This window comes from Podarcis tiliguerta (genome assembly GCF_965153285.1).
Source record: "Podarcis tiliguerta genome assembly, chromosome: 11".
NCBI lineage: Eukaryota > Metazoa > Chordata > Lepidosauria > Squamata > Lacertidae > Podarcis > Podarcis tiliguerta.
In genome coordinates this window covers 46761509-46785580 of record NC_139544.1, presented here as the reverse complement: position 1 = coordinate 46785580, position 24072 = coordinate 46761509, and the positions used below count along the sequence as shown (strand labels likewise).

At 44.8% G+C, this 24072-nt stretch overlaps 1 protein-coding gene across 2 annotated transcripts in view; it reads left to right on the top strand.

Moving 5' to 3' along the window:
- Positions 1–2848: 2848 nt before the first annotated feature.
- The window catches only part of IL7R (interleukin 7 receptor), a 188913-nt gene continuing 167689 nt past the window's right edge, over positions 2849–24072 (top strand). The window contains exons 1-8 of one of the 2 annotated variants that reach the window (XM_083403014.1): positions 2849–2977; positions 9419–9554; positions 10329–10486; positions 12407–12558; positions 14691–14847; positions 17178–17274; positions 18863–18938; positions 21142–21892. In XM_083403014.1, the coding sequence (XP_083259140.1) occupies positions 2884–2977; positions 9419–9554; positions 10329–10486; positions 12407–12558; positions 14691–14847; positions 17178–17274; positions 18863–18938; positions 21142–21636 (1365 nt within the window). In that variant the 5' untranslated portion in view covers positions 2849–2883 and the 3' untranslated portion in view covers positions 21637–21892. Of the gene's footprint in view, positions 2978–9418; positions 9555–10328; positions 10487–12406; positions 12559–14690; positions 14848–17177; positions 17275–18862; positions 18939–21141; positions 23410–24072 lie in introns of both variants that reach the window. The other variant, XM_083403013.1, reaches the window with a different exon arrangement.

Genomic DNA, 24072 nt, shown 5'->3' with positions numbered 1-24072 from the left:
TTAAGTGGCCACATTTCTCTTGAACTGCAGCACTTCAAGTTAATGCGCAGGTGGAAAGTTGTATCTTTGAACCCTCATCTGCAGCAGAAAGTGGTGGTAGGAAAGCTTTTATAGCTTTCTATGTGTGGTGTGATGGACGCGGGTGGCGCTGTGGATTAAATCACAGAGCCTAGGGCTTGCCGATCAGAAGGTCGGCGGTTCGAATCCCTGCGACAGGGTGAGCTCCCGTTGCTCGGTCCCTGCTCCTGCCAACCTAGCAGTTCGAAAGAACGTCAAAAGTGCAAGTTGATAAATAGGTACCGCTCCGGCGGGAAGGTAAACAGCGTTTCCATGCGCTGTTCTGGTTCGCCAGAAGTGGCTTAGTCATGCTTGCCACATGACCTGAAGCTGTAAGCCGGCTCTCTTGGCCAATAAAGCGAGATGAGCGCCGCAACCCCAGGGTCGGTCACGACTGGTCCTAATGGTCAGGGGTCCCTTTACCTTTATGTGTGATGTATCAGTTAGAGTTTCACACCAGGACCTGGGAAACCAGAGTTCAATTCCCACCCCTCAGCCATGAAGCTCACAGGCCGCCCTTGGGTTGGTTATTGGCCACTATAGACTGTTTTGGAAACTTGCTTGTTCACTTTGCATTTGGATATCTCATAATTTTTGCACGCTGGTTCCTGAGATTGAGGAATGGTTTTTTATCTATATTTGGATACAATTTGATGCCATTTTGAATCAAAATGGTGGACAGAACCTTTCAAAACTGCATTGATTGTAAACACTGCACTGAGGTTTTAGTTTTCCAGCGTCTGTGTCTACACAGATGTGATTTCTGGTGTCTGCGCATGCGTAAACACGATTTTCGGCATCTGCGCATGCACAGACACGATTTCCAGCACCACAGAAGCGAGTCCCTGCACCACGCTATGCCGGTTTAGTGCAGCGTGTGGGGACTCACTGACTAGGTGGCTCAGTTCGGGGGCAGCTCATGGGCCATTTAAATGACTCCTGTGGCCGCTCGTGGCCCATGGGCCTTAGGTTGCTGACCCCAGGTTTATTGTATAGTTTGTGTTCTGTTCTTAAGGGGCCATGTCCGGAAAGTGGTGTTGGGGGATAAGTGTTTGGATCCCTGGGCTCTCACTTGTGGGGTGCCTCAGGGTTCTGTCCTCTCTCCCATGCTTTTTAATATCTATATGAAGCCACTGGGAGAGATCATCAGTAGGTTTGGGCTGGGTGTTCATCAGTATGCAGATGATGCCCAGCTCTACCTCTCTTTTAAATCAGAACCAGTGAAGGTCCTGTGTGAGTGCCTGGAGGCAGTTGGAGGATGGATGACGGCTAACAGTTTGAGGTTAAATCCTGACAAGACAGAAGTACTGTTTTGGGGGGACAGGGGGCGGGTGGGTGGGGGGGACTCCCTGGTCCCAAATGGGGTAACTCTGCCCCTGAAGTGTGCAGCCTGGGAGTCATTTTGGACTCACAGCTGTCCATGGAGGTGCAGGTCAATTCTGTGTCCAGGGCAGCTGTCTACCATCTGGGACACAGGCTGAGACCCTACCTGTCCGCAGTCTGTCTTCCCAGAGTGGTGCATGCTCTAGTTATCTCCCGCTTGGACTACTCAACTGCAATGCACTCTACGTGGGGCTACCTTTGAAGATGACCCGGAAACTACAGTTATGCCAGAATGCGGCAGCTAAACTGGTTACTGGGAGCGGCCGCTGAGACCACAGAATACCGGTCCTGAAAGACCTACATTGGCACCCTGTATGTTTCCAAGCACAATTCAAAGTGTTGGTGCTGACCTTTAAAGCCCTAAACAGCCTCGGCCCAGTATACCTGCAGAAGCATCACCACCCCCATCGTTCAGCCCGGACACTGAGGTCCAGCTCCAAGGGCCTTCTGGCGGTTCCCTCACAGTGAGAAGTCAGGTTACGGGGAACCAGACAGAAGGCCTTCTTGGTAGTGACGTCCACCCTGGGGAACACCCTCCCACTAGATGTCAAGGAAATAAAGAACACTCTGACTTTTAGAAGACTTCTGAAGGCAGCCCTGTTTAGGGAAGTTTTTAATGTTTGATGTTTATCGTATTTTTTTAAAAGAATTGTTGGGAGCTGGCCAGAGTGAGCAAGGTATAAATAATAATATTTTGCTTGTTTGTTTATTATTATTTTTTATTATTAATTACAGAACTAAAAAAAAATGAAAGAAGAATATTGGTCTGGTTTCTGAGGATTCTGTTGATGTTCTTTCCATCTTTGGACCACCCTTTTTTATTCCTATTTAAACTATCTTTCTTAAGATATCAGTGCAGTTGGGCAATGAATGCTCGTTTCATTACCAGAGGACAGGAGCGTTCAAGCGGGAGAAACTGCTTTGCTTATGCAGCAATATTTGTCATGGTTTCATAAACACAAAGCAAAGCAACATAGCAGCTGTGATTTTATGTGGGTGTTTAAAAAAATATCAACAGGAATACCCCTTGCATGCACTTATTTATTTATTTATTTATTTATTTATTTATTTATTTATTTATTTATTTGCCAGCCAGTGCATCCATTGGCCTACGCTGCAGAACTTAGCTCCGCTCCTGTCCTGACCCTGGAGTTTATGATCTGCCTCTGGTGCAGAACCAGGAGGTGATGCTAAAGCTACGGGTGTGTATCTGTAGACTGTGGTGGTATCTTTTCATCTGATTTCCCTCTACAAGAACACACTCCTTGGTTTCCTGTTTCGCTCTGTGCCCACTTGTCTCTGTGTTTATGTTTCCCCCTGCCTGTGGTTTGCCTTATCAAAGGCTTCTCTCTAAGAGCGAGGATATAAAATAGCAAGCAAAGCTGTTTCTCCGACTTGGTCTCTCTTTCACAGAAACAGGGGAGAGAAGAATGTGAAGTCAGGATGGCCGTTGCAAGCCCGGCGCTCTGTGCTTTCTTCTTCATTCTTCTTCCTGCCGTTGAAGCTGAAAGTGGCCTGGAAGACTATTCAGGCTCTGGTGAGTCATCTCATGCCTTTCTCTAAAGCGCAGAATAATTCCGAAATTCAAAATTCAGAGGATGGCGGTGTTTCAGTTTCCATGTTGCTCTGGAAACTGTGAATTCGGTGGGTTCACCTTTAAATGTGGATGGAACTGGATTGCTTCCTCCATCCCTACTCTAGAAAGTTGTGTGTACGACTTCACTCTAGTATGCCGTTCCTGCCCCACTTGGCGGGCCCCCTGCTCATTCTAATTGGTGGGGCCAGGACTTCCACCCATATTTTCTGGGAAGGAAAGGAATCCAGTCACCTAAAATGTAACCATAAATGAATTTTGTATCTTAAGCTGTAACTTATCCCAATGGTCAGTGCTATTTTTTCTAGTAAAAGAGGTGCCGGAACTCACCATGAACGCCTCCCTTGTTATCTTTATAATGCCAGCGGTACCCACCTGAGAGGTGCCGGAACTGAGTTCCTGTGAGTTCCAGTTGGGGGAAGCCCTGCCAATGGTATTTTTGGCTATGCCAAGCTGCCACAGAGGGGTCAGGTTTGGGGCAAAACCCTCTAAACCCCAACAAATAGGGCACACAGTTTTCCCCCCTCCTTGACAGTATAACTTTCGGGTGTTGAAGTGTTTCTTTAAATCTAAAGGCAAGATTAGTCGCTAGAGGTTTTCAACAAATTCCAGGTGAAGATTATGATTTGTGTTATTTACCAAGTGTAAAATATGAAACAGTTAAGCTCTTGTTAAAAGATGCATCACAACGTGGACATTCTGTTTACCACACAATGTTTCTCTGCTCTTAAGAGAGTGGTAATGTACCTTAAACATACTAAACATTATAGGTTGCAGTTTACGTCAAGTATTGACAAAGGTTTTGAAATTTTCTGCGATGCATCTCATGCAGTGGAACAAAATAATTGCAGGGGTGCGTCTGGTATGGTGTTTTGTTATAATGGTTGTCCTTTCGAATGGAAGTCCCAGACACAAACCATTATTTGTCTCTCCACAACAGAGAGTGAATTATGTGCATGCGTTCAGGCCACTCGTGATATAGAATGGTATATGCAAGTATTTGCTGACCTACAGATGCAAGGAACACTACCAGTGATAGTTTACCTTGATTCCCAGAGTGGACTCGCTATCCTATGTTCAGAAACCAATACGCAGCGCACTAGAGTCTTAAGATTACGTTTGCAGTTTGTAAAGAAACTAATTGCTGATAAAATGATTGTATTTAAATATGTTCCAGGTGACTATCAAATTGCAGACATTTTTACTAAAGCACTTCTAAAGGGTACACATGGAAAACATGTACAAGGTATGCTTTATGTTTTTGTTCCACAATGATGAACCGCAGGGGAAATGTTGAAGTGTTTCTTTAAATCTAAAGGTTCATCATTGTTTCACCCAATGTGTATACCTTTAAGGGGCCGGAGCAAGGGCCAGAGCAAGCTGACAAGATCCAGCTTTACAGCTGTGAAGCATAGCAGGTGCTGCTGAGTTGCATTGATTAAGCTGTGTCGGGAATTGGCTGCAGTATATAAGGGGCAGCACCTAGCTCTGCCATTACCCTGGGGATGGGTTGGTGGTTGGGTCGTGTTTGTTTGTAGATGTATTTGGTGTATAAGGAGTTTTTGTTTTTCTTATTAAAACCTTGTTTAAGTTATTTTTGAGTCCCTTTTCTTTTTAATGCAAGCTCTCCCCAGCAAGCTCTCTGCAGCGTTACTTTACTGCAAAAAAGCCAACATCGGGGTGTTCACAAATTGACATTCAGCAAATATACGATCCCAGCACAAAAGTCAAACTGTGCTAATAAACATGGGTACACTTTTACCCAAACAGTGGCCCATGTGTAGAGACATTTGTGTTCAGTGTAAAATGTGAGCAAGCCTTCTGGTACTTGTTCTACCCTGGAGTTCTGCCAGAAAAGACCAGAGTTCAGCACTTCATGAATAAGCATTCATAGAAAGCTCCAGCCTTCAAGCTGAAAAGCTGCCTAGTCAGACCAACCTTTCTAAAGAGTCAGGAACCTGCAGCCTCACAGGTTTAGTTGGACTCGAACTCCCATCAGCTCCAGCCAACATGGCCAAGGGTCAGGAGTGATGGGATTCTGGAGGGCCACAGGAAAGAATTAGTGGCAGCCAAAATTCCCATGACTTTATTTAACCTCCTTGATAACCTGAATTCATGTCATCCTTGTTAAGACTGTTGTTGTTGTTTAGTCGTTTAGTTGTGTCCGACTCTTCGTGACCCCATGGACCAGAGCACGCCAGGCACTCCTGTCTTCCACTGCCTCCCGCAGTTTGGTCAAACTCATGTTTGTTGCTTTGGGAACACTGTCCAACCATCTCATCCTCTGTCGTCCCCTTCTCCTTGTGCATCTTTCCCAACATCAGGGTCTTTTCCAGGGAGTCTTCTCCTCTCATGAGGTGGCCAAAGTATTGGAGTCTCAGCTTCAGGATCTGTCCTTCCAGTGAGCACTCAGGGCTGAGTTCCTTCAGAATGGATAGGTTTGATCTTCATGCAGTCCATGGGACTCTCAAGAGTCTCCTCCAGCACCATAATTCAAAAGCATCAATTCTTCGGCGATCAGCCTTCTTTATGGTCCAGCTCTCACTACTGGGAAAACCATAGCTTTGACTATACGGACCTTTGTTGGCAAGGTGATGTCTCTACTTTTTAAAATGCTGTCTAGGTTTGTCATTGCTTTTCTCCCAAGAAGCAGGCATCTTTTAATTTCGTGGCTGCTGTCACCATCTGCGGTGATCATGGAGCCCAAGAAAGTAAAATGTCTCACTGCCTCCATTTCTTCCCCTTCTATTTGCCAGGAGGTCATGGGACCAGTGGCCATGATCTTCATTTTTTTGATGTTGAGCTTCAGACCATATTTTGCGCTCTCCTCTTTCACCCTCAATAAAAGGTTCTTTAATTCCTCCTCACTTTCTGCCATCAAGGTTGTGTCATCTGCATATCTGAGGTTGTTGATATTTCTTCCAGCAATTTTAATTCTGGCTAGGGATTCATCCAGCCCAGCCTTTCGCATGATGAATTCTGCATATAAGTTAAATAAGCAGGGAGACAATATAAGACTAATATATTTGACTAATCAGGGGCAAATAAGTACACATCTCCTTGTATCTATGATAGTTATTTCAAAGGGCCAAACTAGATGTGGTATTTTAAAAAAAAAAATTACCGTTACGCTTATTTATTTATTTTGCAAGAAAATAGCTGGTGCAGGGGAGTCTGAGGTGGATTGGGTGTGGAAATGGAGGCTTAACTTGGGGGGGGGGATCCTGTGGCTCACCAAATGTCATTGGACCCCAGCTGCCATTAGCCCCAGCCATAAACCCAACTGGAGGGACGCAAATTCCCCAACCCTCCTTGAATCTTTTTCCCACCCACCTCTGCTGTCCCAATCCATCTTGCCCCCACACCAATTATTTGTTGTTTTACATCAGCAACTAAGTAGGTGGGAAACTCTAGACCCAATTCAGATGGACATCATGTCCAATTTGGCCCAAGGAGGTGCAGATGTTCTCATCCCTTGCTAAGGCTGTTGGTCCTGGTACAGCTTGGTCTGAAACGCCAAATCCTCCTTTTCTTGTGTGTCATGCTATGTATGCTGCAACTGGTGAGTTGCCCTTGATTTGCCATGAAGTGTACAAATCCACAAGCTATGCAGGTTGCTCCTAGGTCAGACTATAGGCTGATCTAGCCTGGTGTTGTGTATACCAGCTATGGGTGGATGAATCTATCCACTTCAATATTGCCCTGTTTCTAATTCTTCCTTTCTAAAAATGATTTCTCCACATTCCCAAAGACATTTGTCAATTATTTGTCGTTGTTGCTTTTTAAAAAAAATCCTCATGAAAATTCATCAGCATTTTAGTGCTCCTGATGAACATTATTCTATGCAGTTTTGACACAACTTTGTGCAAGCAGATTTTCCTAATACAGTGCATTTTAAAATAATATATGACCTGTATGCACATTTTTATCAAATATGTGCATTTTAATGCTCACATTTTCTTACTACGTGCACTTTTGTGCATATTGGTTGAAGATCAGCTTTGAAAAATTCAAGGAAGTGAGACTTTCGAAGGATATTTGTGTTAAGTCCGAATTAAGTTATTTCTCGTTCAAATGCAAAAAATAAATACGGTAAACTTTCTCTCCCGTTCCCACTGGCTGCAGCTCTCAAGGGACCTCTCTGGCTGCGGTCTTACCTGCTTCCTTTTAACAAGCAATGCCACTGTCATAACCTGGGACCTGCTTACCATGCTGCTTCAGCCAAAATACCACCTTCCTCCAAGGATCATAGAATCATAGAGTTGGAAGAGACCACAAGGGCCATCGAGTCCAACCCCCTGCCAAGCAGAAAACACCATCAGAGCACTCCTGACATATGGTTGTCAAGCCTCTGCTTAAAGACCTCCAAAGAAGGAGACTCCACCACACTCCTTGGCAGCAAATTCCACTGTCGAACAGCTCTTACTGTCAGGAAGTTCTTCCTAATGTTTAGGTGGAATCTTCTTTCTTGTAGTTTGGATCCATTGCTCCGTATCCGCTTCTCTGGAGCAGCAGAAAACAACCTTTCTCCCTCCTCTATGTGACATCCTTTTATATATTTGAACATGGCTATCATATCACCCCTTAACCTCCTCTTCTCCAGGCTAAACATGCCCAGCTCCCTTAGCAGTTCCTCATAAGGCATCGTTTCCAGGCCTTTGACCATTTTGGTTGCCCTCCTCTGGACACGTTCCAGTTTGTCAGTGTCCTGACAGGATCCCAGTCCCCTTCTGTATCTGGTCACCATAGCACCTATCCAGAGGTGGGGACCCTGTGGGAGCCAAAGTCCCATCAGACTACAGCTCTCTTCAGCCCTGGAGAGCTTAGCCAATGGTCAGGGATGATGGGAAGTGTAGCCCAACCACATCTGAAGGGCCTCACGTTCTCCACCCCTTTCTCAAAGCTTTCAGATTAAATTAGAGGTAGGGAACCTAACACCTCTCACACGTCTTTACCATGTGGTGCTGAACTTGTTAATGCTGTGAATTAAAAGATGATCAACAGTGCTGTGCAACCATTCTAGGAAACATGCAAACGAAAGGTGTAATGCAATGACAAAAGATCTGTTGTTGAAAGTTCCCTTGCTACTCTCAAGTGCCTCTTCTAGAGGGAACACGTTGACTAAGAGAGAAGTGGCCATGCACCCCACATCATACCAAAAGCTGGTGCCCTCCAGATGTTTTAGACTACAATTCCCATCATCCGTAGCAATCGGGCATGCTGACTGGGGATGATGGGAATTGCAGTCCAGAACATCTGGAGGGCACGAAGGTAGGCTGTAACAGAGGATTGTCCTCTAGCTGAGGGACTGTCAGGGGGTTTAGATTTATCAGTCCAAGTCTGGTTTGAACATAAAGAAGCATAAGAAGCAAGAACAGGAGGCACTTTGAAATTACCCCAAGGGGCGGCAAGCTGACAGGGGAAGCACCCAGTTTCCCCCACTAGGGTAAGATGCATTGTATTCCTTAGAATCTTCAGAAAGATTTGCTTTGAATGACAAAGACCCAGTATGGGTTTCCTCAAAAATGAGTCATGCCAGACAAATCTCATTTCTGTTATTGTTAGAGTTACAAGTTTGGTGGATCAGGGGAAGGCTGTGGGCATAATGTGCCTTGATTTCAGCGCGGCTTTTGACAAAGTCCCCCATGCTATAAATTATATTATTATTTTTTAAAGCTAGTGTTTATACATACAAATTAGCACATGCAAAATTAAATGCACATTAGTGCCTTGGCCCTTTTTTCTTGGCAGTGCATAAGCCGCTCTCCACACCACCTCCCAGCCTAGCCCCTTTCCAGCAAGCAAGCAGTAAAAATTGCATTTATGTACTTATTAAAATATGCATTTCCCACACTTTTTTTAAAAAAAGAGTACAAAAATTTAAGAAGAGATAGGACTGCAGAACTCTTTCGAGTGAATTGGGTAGACTTGTCTTTAAATGGGAACTGAGCTGGATTTCATCCCCATCTCCAGCTGTGTGTCTTTGCTGGATGCTAACAACACCCTCCCCTCCCATACCATGGAATTTGGCAGGGCTGGGAAGGGTTAAGCACAGATGCCGGCACACAAGATTTCATGTTCGCTCAGCAAAGGCTCAAGGCAAACATGTGATTCTGCCAAGATTCAGGCAATCTGGTCAGAGGGCAACCTTGGCCCCCTGCAATCTCAATGGATATTTCTCAGCTTCCCACCACCACCACCTATAAGAAGGTAAATACAAAATGGAACCATGGACCATCAGAGAATGCAAACAGAAGGGGGAGGGGGAGGCTGAACTCAAAAACTAAAACATTAACGGTATATTATCAGTGCATTCCTTAAAAAGTACTTACAACTTGTCAGACTGCAGTCTGCAGCATTCCTTTTATAGTCTTCTCTCATCAGGTACCTGTTCAGAAAGTGAAATGGACATGGACTTCACGTGTGTCGTTCGAATACCAGCAACCAAAAAAAGTATCTTGCTTTGCAACATCACGAAGACTGGGATGAACCTGAGTGAGGCTAACGCTCAGTTTACTCTGTAAGAAGCTTTCCAGTGCATTAAAATGTGATTACTTTTTGTAATAATTCCTGAATCAAATTATCTTAACAGTTCAATGCTCCAGTGGACCTTCTTAGAATTTCTTGATCTTGACAGTTCATCAAGAAGAATTAATCCAGCATTAGATGCTACTGCAAGGATGTGCAATAATAATCGAAGCAGTGTTGCCATACGCCTGGGAAATCCTGGACATGTCCTCTTTTGGGGGAGGGCAACATAACCCTCCAGGGGGATTTTTACATTTTAAAAGAAATTTAAAAGCGTTGAGAAATATCCTCTAACACAGGGGTCAACAAACTTTTTCAGCAGGGGGCTAGTTTACTGTCCCTCAGAGCTTGTGGGCGGCTGGACTATATTTTTTTTGGGGGGGGGGGGAATGAACAAATTCCTATGCCCCACAAATAACCCAGAGATGCATTTTAAATAAAAGCACATGTTCTACTCATGTAAAAACACACTGCTTCCCGGACTGTCCGCAGGCTGGATTTAGAAGGCAATTGGGCCAGATCCGGGCCCCGGGCCTCAGTTTGCCTACCCATGCTCTAACGCCACTGACAACCACCTAAACAAGAGATTCCCCAACACCACATCCAACACTGTGATGAAAGGATTGTGCTGAAATCCTCTCCTATTCTGTATATTTAGGACCCTTAGGTTGATTGTCAGTTTCCAAAAACAGAGTCATAAATTGTTATGTTTTCATAGCGTTTGAAAGCTTCAACTATTTCATTTCATTCCTAATATCCTTCACAGGTATGGGGAAGAAACCTCCAGTTGCTTAATGGAGAGCCAGCTGCAAGGCAAATGTCCTTTCGAAAATGTTGAATTAATGAATCCCGTGGAAGTTTGCTTGAGCGTGATGACGATACAGCAATGTGTGGAGTGCCAGACCTTGAAAGCAACCGATATCAGTGAGCTCCTTCCCAATGTTATCATGTGCATGATTTAGACTTGTTTGCAATTTCTATACCTAACAGTTACCTCTTCCAAGCCCACACTTGACCAGCGTGTTCACAAGAATATCATGGGGGACTTTGTCAAAAGCAGTACTGAAATCAAGACACATTATGCCCACAGAATTCCCCTGATCCCTGATGCACACTGCCAATACATATAGCACAAATAAACACTCCATAGGCTCATGACCAGTTGAGAACTGTCACTTCCAACGCTACTAGGCTTTGCCATATCTGATTGTAGTCCCACATAACCACTTGTTGCATGAACGTTGGCTGTAGATTCACATTCACATTCCATCTCCTTTGCACGAAATCTGGAAATATGCAGGCTTCAGAAAGATTTGCTTTGAATGACTAAGACGCAGTATGGATTTCCTCAAAAATGAGTCATGCCAGACAAATCTCATTTCTTTTATTGTTAGAGTTACAAGTTTGGTGGATCAGGGGAAGGCTGTGTTCATAATGTGTCTTGATTTCAGTGAGGTTTTTGACAGCCTAGGATAGCATTATCCTTTTGCTTTTGCTTTTTTGCTACTGCATCGCACTTTTGACTCTTGTGAAACCTGTGGTCTGCTAAGATCCCTAGATCCTTTTCACATGTACTGTTGCTAAGCCAGGTGCCCCCCCCATCTTATATTTGTGCAGCTGGTCATTCCTGCCTAAGTGTAGAACCTGACATCTGTCCCTATTGAAATTCATTCAGTTAGTTGGGGCCCAGTTTCCCAATCTATTAAGGTCATTTTGAATTCTGTTTTCTGCAGCATTACCTACCCCTCCCAGTTTGTTTTCATCTGCAAATTTGATGAGCACCCCCTCAATTCCGTTGTCCAAGTTGTTCAGAAAGCCTTTGAACAACATCTCGCCTAGGACAGAATGCTGTGGCACCCCACTTGTCACTTTTTTCCAGGATGACGAGGAACCATTAATGAGCACTCTTTGGGTTGGGTCAACCAGCTGCAAATCTACCTAACAGTTACCTCTTCCAAGCCCACACTTGACCAGCGTCTTTGCAGGAATATCATGGGGGACTTTGTCAAAAACCTCACTGAGGTTATTGATGGATCAATCCATCAACCTCTGATGGATGATTTAGATGGATTGTGTCCGGCATCACTTTCATCGTGTGTGTGTGCCAGTATCCATACCCAGCAGAGTTACATCTCAACGCAGCTCCTTCCTTGGAAGCGTCTTCGGGGTTGAAGGTAGACCACAAACACTCATGGAAGCCATGAAGATTCAGATTACTTGATGGGCATAAAAGCATATTGGTAGCAAATATATATAGACATTCACCACTGCTGTGGTCAAAGCATGCGTAGAGTCCAACAAGAGTCTCTCTTCTTCTCTCACTGCAAGGCGCAAGCAAGAGACTCACAACAAGTTACAACAAGTTACACAGAACCATTGTTATTGGTACTTCCTGTCACACTACACATGTCCATAGAACAGCTCCCACATAAAACGTCCTTGCATAAACAAAACAATCTCAGCCTTCTGCTGCTTCTTGAAACTATTTCTTTTTTCTCCTCTGTTTCTGGAACAAATTATTGTCTTTCACAGACACAGAATATCCAACTAGTGCCACGTGCCTCATACACCCTACTGATCACTAACACTCCTCAGGTGAGGACCTCCTGCAAATGCCATCTTATCAGGAGGTCCATTCTGCACGGTATAGGAAACAGGCCTTTGGTGTTGTGGTACGTGCCTTTTGGAATTCTCTCCCATTAAACATTAGACAGGCGCCATCTCTGTTGTCTTTTTGGTGCCAACTGAAGACCTTCATCTTCCAACAAGTCTCCTTACTAGAGAACTTTCTCAGTCCGCTTCCATACCAGAATTCTTTTTAGATTTCTATGTTCTCATTTACAGTTAAACCCGAAGCACCATTTGACTTAGGAATTATCTACGAAGAAGAGGCAGATGAGTATTTCATTAGTTTCTCAACTCCACACAATGGATGGTATCTTGAGGGACAACTAACGCATGAACTAGCATACCGGCAGCAAAACAAACACTGGACTGTGAGTAAGAATGTGTCATTTTAATTGACCATGTGTGCTCTTTCCATTTTCAGTTCTGTATGTGTCAAAAACAGATAATATTTGAGATCTGTCTTTTAGTTGAAAGCTACATGCAGTTAGATTCAGAAAAAGTTAGTTGCACTTTGTTCCCATTATGATGAACAAGATTGGCTAATTTTTCAAATTGTTGTCAATGAATTTAAAAAGTGGCTAAATTGCAATGAAATCCTCTGGCTCCGGCCGGGGAGGGCAGGGTACAAATAAATAGATAAATAAATGATGACGACGACGATGCTGATGATGATGATGATGCTGTATAAGTTCTCAGGAGTAAGTCCTATTTAATTCAATGAACCTTAGCCCTATGTGTTTATAGGGTTGTGGGTGTGCTCTGGATGTAACCTGTGAAAAATATCCACTGCCTTATATATCCACAGTGGACTAATTTATGTAGAAAGTGGGCTCCTTAATTTAACCCCATAGGTGAGGGAGTTGTAAGCAAGTAGTAGAATGGTTGAAATCAATTTGGAAAAATTATTTAACATACACTAGGAGAAAACCAGTAAATGTATTTCAGCTTATGAGAGGTGTAAGCCTAACCCACAAATGATATTAAAGGAAAATCAGAAGTACTTTACAGTGGTACCTCGGGTTACATACGCTTCAGGTTACAGACTCCGCTAACTCAGAAATAGTGCTTCAGGTTAAGAACTTTGCTTCAGGATAAGAACAGAAATCGTGTTCTGGCGGCACGGCGGCAGCAGAAAGCCCCATTAGCTAAAGTGGTGCTTCAGGTTAAGAACAGTTTCAGGTTAAGAACGGACCTCCGGAACGAATTAAGTACTTAACCCGAGGTACCACTGTATACATAAATTAATTGTGGGGAAGGGAAAATACAAGGAACGGTGTAAGCAGGGTAGGGTGGGATTAGGATACAATTATATGGAAGTGTGAAACAATTAGAGCATCAGGGAAAGAGGCTATTACATAGAAGGGCTACAGATGTGAAAATTGAAATCAACTACAATTTAACTATTGCTTTAGCATACACTGGACCACTTAAATCCCTCCAGTCAAGGCTTCTAAAGCTATGACATTAAACACATTCACTGAACGCCAGAGAGACTCTCCTCCCTGGAAGAGAGGGGAGTGGCTGTTAGGCATTGGAATAATTTGTTGTGGTGTGTCGAAGGGCTAGGTGTGGCCATCGCCTATGCCTTCAGTTTTTGGGTATTCCGTTAAAGGAATCTGGCGGTCGTGTATTCTGTCCGATGCCTGCTTGGCAGCAGGCCATGGCACGACCCTCGGTGACATCAGGGGAGAGCCTATAGTTGGATTAGCTCCACCTACAGGCTCCACCTACTGGTGAATAAACCCCCTCTGTTCTGGTCATCCAATGCCTAAGCCAATACCTTTTCACTGCTGTAATCAATGAAGTTGTGGCCTTTTCTTGCCCATTAACCTTATATCACGTGTCCTTGTGTATTCATTCCACATTGCGGGGGTCGGATCCTCGAACCACAACACTTATTTGTGACTGAGCAGTGCCAAGGCCTGGTTAGAACAAGCCTTGTGAAATTTGTATTCCAGGTCTGTCTCTCTGTTGGTTCTCAGATGGTAGACCTGCGCTCTATCTGTGGGTGGAACTGGCATCCAAACTCAGCATCACTGCTGAAACCCTGAATTCTTTCCCTGGCTCCCTTCATGTCCTCCAGGCCTTCATTCATTGCACTGCTGCTACAACCAACTTCACAGCCCTTTCCCCATTGCATGTCTCTAAAAAAACCAAAACATTCGATGCCACATTCCCTTCAATAATATGGGTAGAACAATACAGGGGTACTTTGCAGGGCTGGTGTAGCCCACACTTTCTCAGCCACTCTCTCATACAGGACGTGGGGTCAGCTCACATAAATATGGGGACCAAATCAAATTCTCTTCCATCCGTCCCTATAATCTGGATTCCAATAAAGCAGCTTTGGAATGGGCTGTTGTTCCCACTGCCAGAAGGCAGGAAGCTTTGAGGTAAATAAATGTTTCACTATGTGCAAAAGCTTGGAAACCTACTGGTTCTCAAAACGATTTTTGTTTCCTGACTTTTTGATAAGCAAAAATTTATTCCCCCTTTTTAGTCCAGACCGACCGAATTCCTGACATTAAAATTTCTGGCAAAGGAATTTCAGCTGGGAACATATGAGATGAAAGCCCGGTCAAAGCCCAATGGCAAATTGTTCAAGGGCACGTGGAGTGAATGGAGCTCTTCGAAATCCTTCAAAACGGCAGCCAAAAGTAAGTACAGACTTTTGCTTCACTGCAAACCAAAGTGCATCACGTGTAAGTATCTCATTACAAATATATGTTAAATGTAACGACACATCCAGTAAAGAGCTTCATTGCCGTTCAGTTCGTAAAATTCTGATTGGAGCTTGAGACCGGGGGGGGGGGGGAGGAGCCTTGTTGCATAAATTATCACTGATCTCCATACCTCAGGGGCTTAGACAAAATCATGGACGATAAAGCTATCGGTGGTCCTAGTAGCCATGTTCTCCCACCCTCTGAATACTAGTTGCTGAGCGTCCAATAACCCCTACCCCAACAGTTTAAAAGTCCACAGATTGTTTAATTAGCCAAAGGCATGGGAGAAGAGGAACTTTCTTTGGCCTGGCACCTAAAAAATGTGGTGGAGCTAATACAACATCCTCAGGCTGGCATCTTGTAAGGATAATCAGTGAGTCCGAGTGCTGCCCATAAATCTCTTCAGACTGATTTATGGCTCCTTTCCCAGTCCGGCACGCTCTCGCTGCCCGAATCTCTGCTTCACTCCTACAGCAGTAAAACACTCCAGCAGAATATGCGCAGCATACGTGTGATAAGGCTTGATTAATGAGAAAGGCAGATTCTTTCTGTAGCTTCTTTTATTGTTACAAAACACTTCAAAACAGTTTCACACTCCTCCGGACTGGAGCTGCATCTTTAGCTGCTCACTGTCTGAGCGCAGCAGCACCACACACTGAAAAACACTTTCGATTTCTCACAGAACACACAGAGCATTCCAAACTGCTCACATCACTTCCTGGCTTTTTGCCCTGGCAATCCCTCCCCTTTTGAGCCGAGGCATAGCAGTTTAACTCCTTACTGCACTCAACACATCTGCACTGCACCAACCTCCCCAACGCCTTGATCCCCCATCCTGGTAAACAGGTCAGCAAGGCAAAATGGGACAGTCCTGAGCGTAGGTGGGTAGAGACACTGGCGGAGATTAGCTTAGATCTACTACCTGAGACCATGGTCTCCTTGTGGCTAATGGGACGGCTGGCCATGCGGTCCATTAGACTCCCTCAACAAAATGGCGGTCGCACTGGATCAAGATAAAAGGCTTTAAGCATTAGCACCTGAGCAAGAATGTGCCTGTCAGGGAACTGCCATCAGTGCCGGAGGGAGAGAGCAAAATCCAGGGGGATTCCGGAGAGCGTCCCGGGATTGGGAGAGGCAGCCCATCTTCTGGGGAAGAGAATCAGCGTAGCACCAGTGGAGAAGGGGGGTAGATGGGGGAAGCGGCAAGGCGGTCCCATGACTCCTTGCCAGGGACTAGCGGGGAGAGTAGAGGTCCTCCGCTGCCTACGCCCTCCTTGCGCAGAAAGCTTTCGCGCAGAGAAAGTAGGAGAAGACTAGGCGTCAAAGAGCTTCTTTGCTGGAAGAAGTTTAAGAAACGCCCACTGATGGATTCTGCTAGCGATTGAGACAGCCACGGGTGAGGGGCTGTCCGGACAGAAAAGGTTCACTCAGGCAATCCAGCCAGGTGTTTGCACCGGCTTACGCACGAGCAACCCCTAGAACCACTACAGTGCCTGATATGGATTTATTCTTGAATGTAGAAAGCCGGGGCAATTGAGTGTTTTACACCACAATTCTCTCACAGTTTCTCCTCAGAAATGAGTAGCTCTAGGGAGCAATTTTTTGTGGGGAAATGGCATGGCTTCTGATCCCTCCTGCAGTTTCTGTTTCGAAGGCAAATAGTTGATGAAGTATTGAAGTATTGGATAGTTGATGAAGTATTGAACATACATCCAACATTCCTCAGAAAATAGGGACATTCTATTGTTAGGCCTGAGGCCTAGCAGAATCGTATTGGCTGCCAGAGGCATCTAGTCCAAACCCCTGCAATGCAGGTATATGTTGTCCAACTTGGGGCTCGAACCCACAACCCTGAGATTAAAAATCTCATGCTCTACCAAGAAGCAGAGCAACAGGTCACAACGGAGGTCTTATTTCAGCCTAGATAAAGTGAGGACCTGAGGCAGTACACGAAGAGGTTGGAGGTCTGGCACTGGACAGGTGTGGAGGGCAGCTGAGGAACTAGCTGGGAGGGAAAGACTTTATAGCACCTAATGTGATGTCAGCTGGCAGTACTTAAGCTGCGACTGTAGCCTAGAGAGTTCCTTTGTCCCTATAGGCCTAGCCTGGCTGCTGAGAGCTGGTAGCACAGGAAGTAATGTTGCCTGCAATAAGTTCTGGTTCAAAACACACATCCTTGGCATACATGTTTAGTGTCATATATAGTTTGGTTCTCAGTCATCGTCATTATTGTCTAGAAGCCTGTTTGGTTTTTGTTTCCTCAGATTATAATAGCAACATTAGAGAGGTGACTGCATCCATTTTAAGCTTCTTTGCGCTCTTCGCTGTGATCGCTCTGATCCCAATACTTTGGAAAAACAGGTAATCCTAAACACTCTTCATCAAAAGAGTGGTCCTAAGAACACAATTCACTTCTGGAATTTCCTCCCATGCAAACCTTCATGTTGTGAAACCTTCCTGTTGTGACGTTGCAAAAAGCAGAAAAACATGGAGTCAGTACAAACTAACGGCTGTTTCAGACATGGAGTTCATTGTAGCTACAGTAATTGCAAACCCAGAAATGTACAGTGGTGCCCCGCAAGATGAATGCCTCGCAAGACGGAAAACCCGCAAGACGAAAGGGTTTTCCGTCTGCAGAGGCGCTTCGCAAGACAAATTTCCCTATGGGCTTGCTTCGCAAGACGAAAAATGACGAAAAATTTTGAATTTTTTTTCCACTCCAAAACCCCTTTTCCTGAATCGCTAAGCTGCTAAAAGCATTTTAGCAGCAAAACCGCTAATCCCCCACCCCTTAAAAAGCCATTTTTAGCCCTTAAAATGTCAATAGCGCTAATAGCGCTAATCTGCTAATGGGCTTGCTTCGCAAGACGAAAAAACCGCAAGACGAAAAGACCCGCGGAACGGATTCTTTTCATCTTGCGAGGCACCACTGTAATGAGAGGTGCTTCTCAAAAGAGATGCACATAGGGAGCTGGTCTTGTGCACCGGCTCTCAATTCCTATACTAGTAAGGGTAAAGGTAAAGGGGACCCCTGACCATTAGGTCCAGTCATGACCGACTCTGGGGTTGCACGCTCATCTCACTCTATAGGCCGAGGGAGCTGGCGTTTGTCCACAGACAGCTTCCAGGCCATGTGGCCAGAATGACTAAGCCACTTCTGGCGAACCAGAGCAGCGCACAGAAATGCCAGTTACCTTCCCGCCGGAGCGGTACCTATTTATCTACTTTGACATGCTTTTGAACTGCTAGGTTGGCAGGAGCAGGGACCGAACAATGGGAGCTCACCCCGTCGCAGGGATTTGAACCGCTGACCTTCTGATCGGCAAGTCCTAGGCTCTGTGGTTTAACCTATACTAGTACGGATGGACAAATCACAGCAAGCACTTGGGGGTTGGCATAGTTGACTGCTGGCCTGGACTGTTTTGTGTGGAAGAACTTCCACAGATGGTCCAACCACTAACTGTGCAATGCACAAGGGGGTTAGGATATGGCATAACCAGGGTTTCACTGGTACAAGGGAGCCTATACTGGCAAAAATATCCCCAACTGCTCTAATGAGCAGAACCCACCGCCAATCTGTCTGGTGCAACATCCCTAAAAGTGGCATGCCAGGATGAGTTTGCTCAAAATATATCTCCAGTGGATTGTAGACACTGGGTTTTCCATCCACATCTGAAAGTTTCATTGGTAGAATCCAGTATAGAATAAGATATTCAGTAAGAGGTTAGGCCTGCAATGTTCCTCACTGAGGAAAAGGGACTCTCCAATGGAGCTGCCCCAAAAGATGTTCCCAGCAGGTTCTACTGCCACACAATTTTATGGATTTAGAAAGCTGGGAACAACATTTCCATGGAGGGCTGTTGGTGTTCTTCATGGCTCATTCACAAGCAATGTTGTAAGAATGTTCGTCATCACTTCCTTTATTGCGTTATCTCTTCTTTTTTTCCAGAATAAAGCCTGCTGTGTGGCCCACCCTCCCTAACCACAAGAAAACTTTGGATAAACTCTGCCACAAACTAAGAAAGGTTGGTGCTTTTGCCTCTTCTCATTGCAGGATAGTAGAAACTAGTACCATCAAGTCCTTAGCAGTTTTGTGTGACAGGATGGGGGTTGGGGCGGATTTTCTCCCATTATCAGTTTTCTTCCTTGTAAAAATTGCCTTTTCTTTATTGGCTATATTTTAAAAAACCCAAAAAGATTCATATACCTCTTAATTGATGAAAGCTTTTAAGCCATTTACATAAAACAATATAAAATATGGATGGGGGATAAAATCAAACTTTAAAAAGAAGTAGATCCGAAGTATATCAAAACGTAGATAATATTTGAAGTTTTAAAACTGATATGTATAATAAAACTACATGTCTGGGTGGGCTTCCTGTCAGCTGTGGTGGAAGTGCAGTGGCAGAAGTGCAAGATTAGTTCAACCACTGCACTCTCTGGTCTCTCCACTGCCTCACTCTTCCAATAAGCACTGTATTGGGGCTGATTGGAGTCCAGGCATATTAAGCAAATTAGGATTAAAAGATGTGTGTATTTGGAGAAACGCATACTGACGTGCTGACGAATTTTCATAAGGGTTGGTTTTTGTTGTTGTTGTTGTTGCAAACTGATGCAGAAATGTAAGAATGAGAAAATGAAAGACAGCACAATCAACAGACTTGCCTTTCCCCAGCCACAGCAATGACGCCCTTATTCTGATTCCATAAAGGAGAGCTCTTAGGGCTAGGAAAGTGTCTCACAAACCTTTACTTTCCAATGGAGGAGGTTTCATGTGGTTTCTCAGGCCGTGGTACTTCCCACATAGGAAACTTACCGCCTGCGAAGCTCTTTCACCCTGAACTGGGTGGGTGGTCTTCTTCGTCACTCTCTCCCAGCCCTCATTTCCTATCCACAAAATGTGGGAAACAGAAAATGAATAATGGCTTGTTCATTTTGAGGATGAACTAGAGGAGGGCCCAGAACCGCTCAGCACTTGGGAAATTCTCTCAGTAGAAACGATTATTGTTTATTTCAACTGTTTAAGTGGAATGCATGCTGAGAGCTCAAAGTGTAGTCTCGTTTACCCTGAGCAGTAAATCTGCCAAGAGGGCCAGTGTTACGATCTCTGAACAGGCTGGGAGGACACAGCTTGCCTAAGGCAGCCCATCAGTGCCGGATTTACGTATAAGCTAAACAAGCTATAGCTTAGGGCCCCACTCTCTTGGGAGCCCCCAAACTAATTTAAAGGGGGGGAAACTGGATGCACATTTCCAAAATACAAGATGAAAAACAAATAAAATAAAACCTACATACAGCAACAATGTTTTGTTTTGTTTTTTGTTTTGTTTTGTTTTGTTTTGTTTTGTTTTGTGTTGTGTTGTGTTGTGTTGTGTTGTGTTGTGTTGTGTTGTGTAGGCTCCTATTTGTTATGTACAAATGGCTTTAGATACCTATTAGGTCCAACAAAATGAACTGGACTCATTGGCAGGTTTTGAATAAACATACACAAATTTATTATTGGTAACATATAGATAGATAAATTAAGGATCTTTACAATTTTATAATATGCAGAGAATAACTCGTGCTGAAAAAACAGAGAGAGGAGCTGAGGGAAGTCTGGGGGGAGGGGGGTTTCTTTTATGGAGGGGGTGGGTTAAATAGGGGGGAAATGAGGATGACATGTTTTTGATAAATTGTTACGTTGAAATTCCTAACAAATATATATATATATATATATTAAAAAGATACCTATTAGGTCCATAAATTACCATATAGCATATATTCAACACAAAAAACAGCGACAAATTGTTGTTGACAAAGGACAGCGGGACATATAAAGGGCCCCATTAACTTCAGTAGCTTAGGGCCTCATCAAACCTAATCCGGCCCTGCTGTCCATAGAGGCCTACTCATGGCGTAGACTCAGAAGGCAGAATGCTGAGGTGGTAGAATGACCTGCTCCTTCAAGTTAAAAACTCCCAACAAATTATAAATCCATACAGCAGTCAAAGCCCACTGTGCCATGAGATGTTGGTTTGCATTTGCACACAGTTTTGTTTTGCTTTCACATCTGGAAGTAGCATTCTCCACCTGTAGTCTGAAGTGGTGCAGTCCATTCTCTCTCTTTTTCATATTAATTTTTATTAGATTTTTCAAAGGTTTTAACAAATTTACATCACAAAAAACAGTCACTTATATTTTTTCTTTTTGACTTCCCACCCCTCCCCTGTCCCTGCATCCCGGTAGAATTCCGAAGTAAGCTTCTTCAGTCCTGAGAGTTTGGAATACGTCGCCATCCATAAGGTGGATAGCATTCGGGCCAAGTCAGAACGTTTGCTGCTTGCCTGGGATTTTGATGTTCCAGAAAAGATGGGGAAAGGACTGGAACAAAAGAACCTGGTTCATATCAACCATGGGTGGCTGAAACTGCCTCTGGCATATGAAGGAATGTGGCCGGCTGAGACACTGGATAAGCATGTGGACAGAAGACTCCTCGCTCCTGAGGATGACACATTCATCAATGCCAACCCATACGAGAAAGGTGGTATTGGAGACCAAGATGGCGGCAGTGATGCTCTCCTCAACCATGCCAGTTCTTCTACGCATCCCGCTGCTATCCTGCCTGGACCTGAGTCTGATAACTGTCTTCAAGCTTACGCAGATGTAACAGTTCCAAATAAAGAAGAGGCCTATGTCACAATGGCGAGTTTTTTCGAAAACAAGGGGAATTTTCAAAACTAGCAGTTCTGTCACATGGCATGATTGGGCTCTCCAAGTATCATTTTTGGGCGTTGACCAGATCAGTGAGAAGATTACACCAGTCTTGAAGTTAACCACTAGCCTGGTAACCATAGGTGACTCGGAATTCCATGTAGGCGAGTGCTCCCTGCATGGAAACCTTGGGGGTTGCTCGAGGAAATAAGTCTTGTCCTCAGTGTCCAGCTTCTGTCAGCCACCAGCAAGCGACTTTTCACAGAATCATAGGCTAGTAACTTTTGTGGACTTGTTTGCAAGGCTGAATTACATGACCTGGTTTTCCATGCTGGCATCTCTTGCCCTGCCCTGGCTCTGAAGTTTGCTGCTCAGCTTTGTAATTGACGTGGGTCAGGGACAGGCTCTGGTTTTCTCATCATTGCAGCAACACTGGGAAGCTGCACCAGCAGAACCACCGCCTGCTTCAAAGCTCTTGAATGAAAAAGTACTATAGGTCAGGTGGGATCTGAAAAACCTATATTTTAGCCTAGCCTCCAGTCTTAGGCAGCAGTGCTTCCAAATACCAGGAGGGAAAGGTGTTCTTGTGCTCAGGTTATGCTTGCAGGTTTCCCCCAGGCACCTGGTTGGCTCATCAGAACAGGATATTGGATTCAATGGGCCACAGGGCCTGATCCTGCAGGTCTTCTTGTGTTCTTATGTCTGCATTTAGCTATTTCCCTAAGGTCAAGTTGCCTGTTGCTGTAAACACGAGCCACTGAAAATATTTTCTTCCGAGCAATGCAGTAAAAATGCTCTGGAAAGAACAGGTACTTACAATAGTGCTTTGTCAGTTTTTTTCAATGGAGACTTGCCAGAATAAGGGCAGCATTCTAAAATCATTGATGTGTACAAAACACCGGGATGTGTGCAGAGATTTCATTAAACCCAGACAAGTTTGCACCTCCAGAATACTGGATTGCACCGCTTTGGAGTTTTTAGGACACCCATTGGCTGTATCCACCACCTCAATTGACTTTTGTGAAGAAACAGCCGAAAAGTTGCACAAGAGCACGTTCGTCGAAATGGGGTTTCCGCGGGAGAGGCTGCCAATGATTTGTACACACTCGGGGGTTTTTTTTAGCCTTGCTGCAAAAATCCAGTTCTCCAGTAATCCTGAAAAGAGTGGCTGACAGTAGAAATATTTTTGACCTTTTAACAGCTCTATTCCAAATCGGTCTGGCACATGTCATGCTGTTGAATTGTGTAGGATTTTTTTTATTATTGCAAAGGTGGCTCCTGGCTGATCAACATAGCTCTGATAGATGGATCTGCTCTTTATTAATTTGTCTAATCCTCTTAAGAACACAAGAACAGCCCTGATGGATCCGGCCAGTGGCCCATCTAGTTCATCATGTTGTTCTCATAGTGGCTAAACAAGTGCCTGCAAGCAGAACCTAAGCGCAACAGTTCTTAGTAGTTGGCATCGCAACTTCGGCAATGAATTCTGTGTATGAATTGTGTGTTGTGTGAATAACTCTTGGTTACATATGTTACTTCACTGGTGCATTTTATATGTACTGGTTGATACAGCTATCAATTCATTGCCTGCTACTGTAGCAACAGTTAAAACTTGAATTCTGTCATGAATTGCTGCTTAATTTCTCACAAGGCCATGGATCCTGGAGGCTGACAGTGCAATCCAGTGTGTATCTGCTCAGCCACATTCCAATCATTTGCTGTTTACTGTTTTTGCTGCTGAAGATTTAGCTGAAAATGTATTGGGTTGGATATAAAGATTACTGTGTGGTTTTTATTGCAGCTGTCAGAGCTGGCTCCGGGTCCCAGCTCACCAAGGACCAACGCTAGCCGGTAGTACAGTATCAAAGTCTTTATTGAAGAATAGTGTCCATTTACAAGTCTCAGCGTCCCAGCTCTACGTCTGAGCTTTAGACCGGCGAAGCTCTATCTGGATCTCCGCCCCCTGTGCACCAGCTTAACACTCTAATCTTACTCCACCTCTTCCTTCTCTCTCTCTTCCTCTGGGTCTTACTACCCCCCGGTGTCTCTTCCCTCCTGGACTCTTCTGACGCAGAGCTTGACCCCTCTGACTCCTCCCCCTCTCTTCGGCGGGCTTTAGGACCTGGCTCCTTACCCGGGCTGCCCACCTTGCCGCCCTCCTGTACATTTGAACTTGGCGCGCGCGCGCGTTTAACTTTCCTGATGACCGTTTCCTCGCTCCCTGACGAGGGTGTGGTCACTCCTGCCTCACGTTCTCCCTCTGCCTGCGCGCTCCCTGATCCCGATGCCTTGGACTCCTCCCCCCTACTGCACTCTGGGGGGGAAGCTGGTCCGGATTTCCAGCTGTTACTCTCTGAGTCCCCTCTGGCCCCTTCTTCCCGAGGTGTCCCCCTTGCCCTGACCATGGGGGCCCCTTTCTGTGAATCCTCCGAGTCACTGGAGAGACTCAGAGACCTCGGACTACTG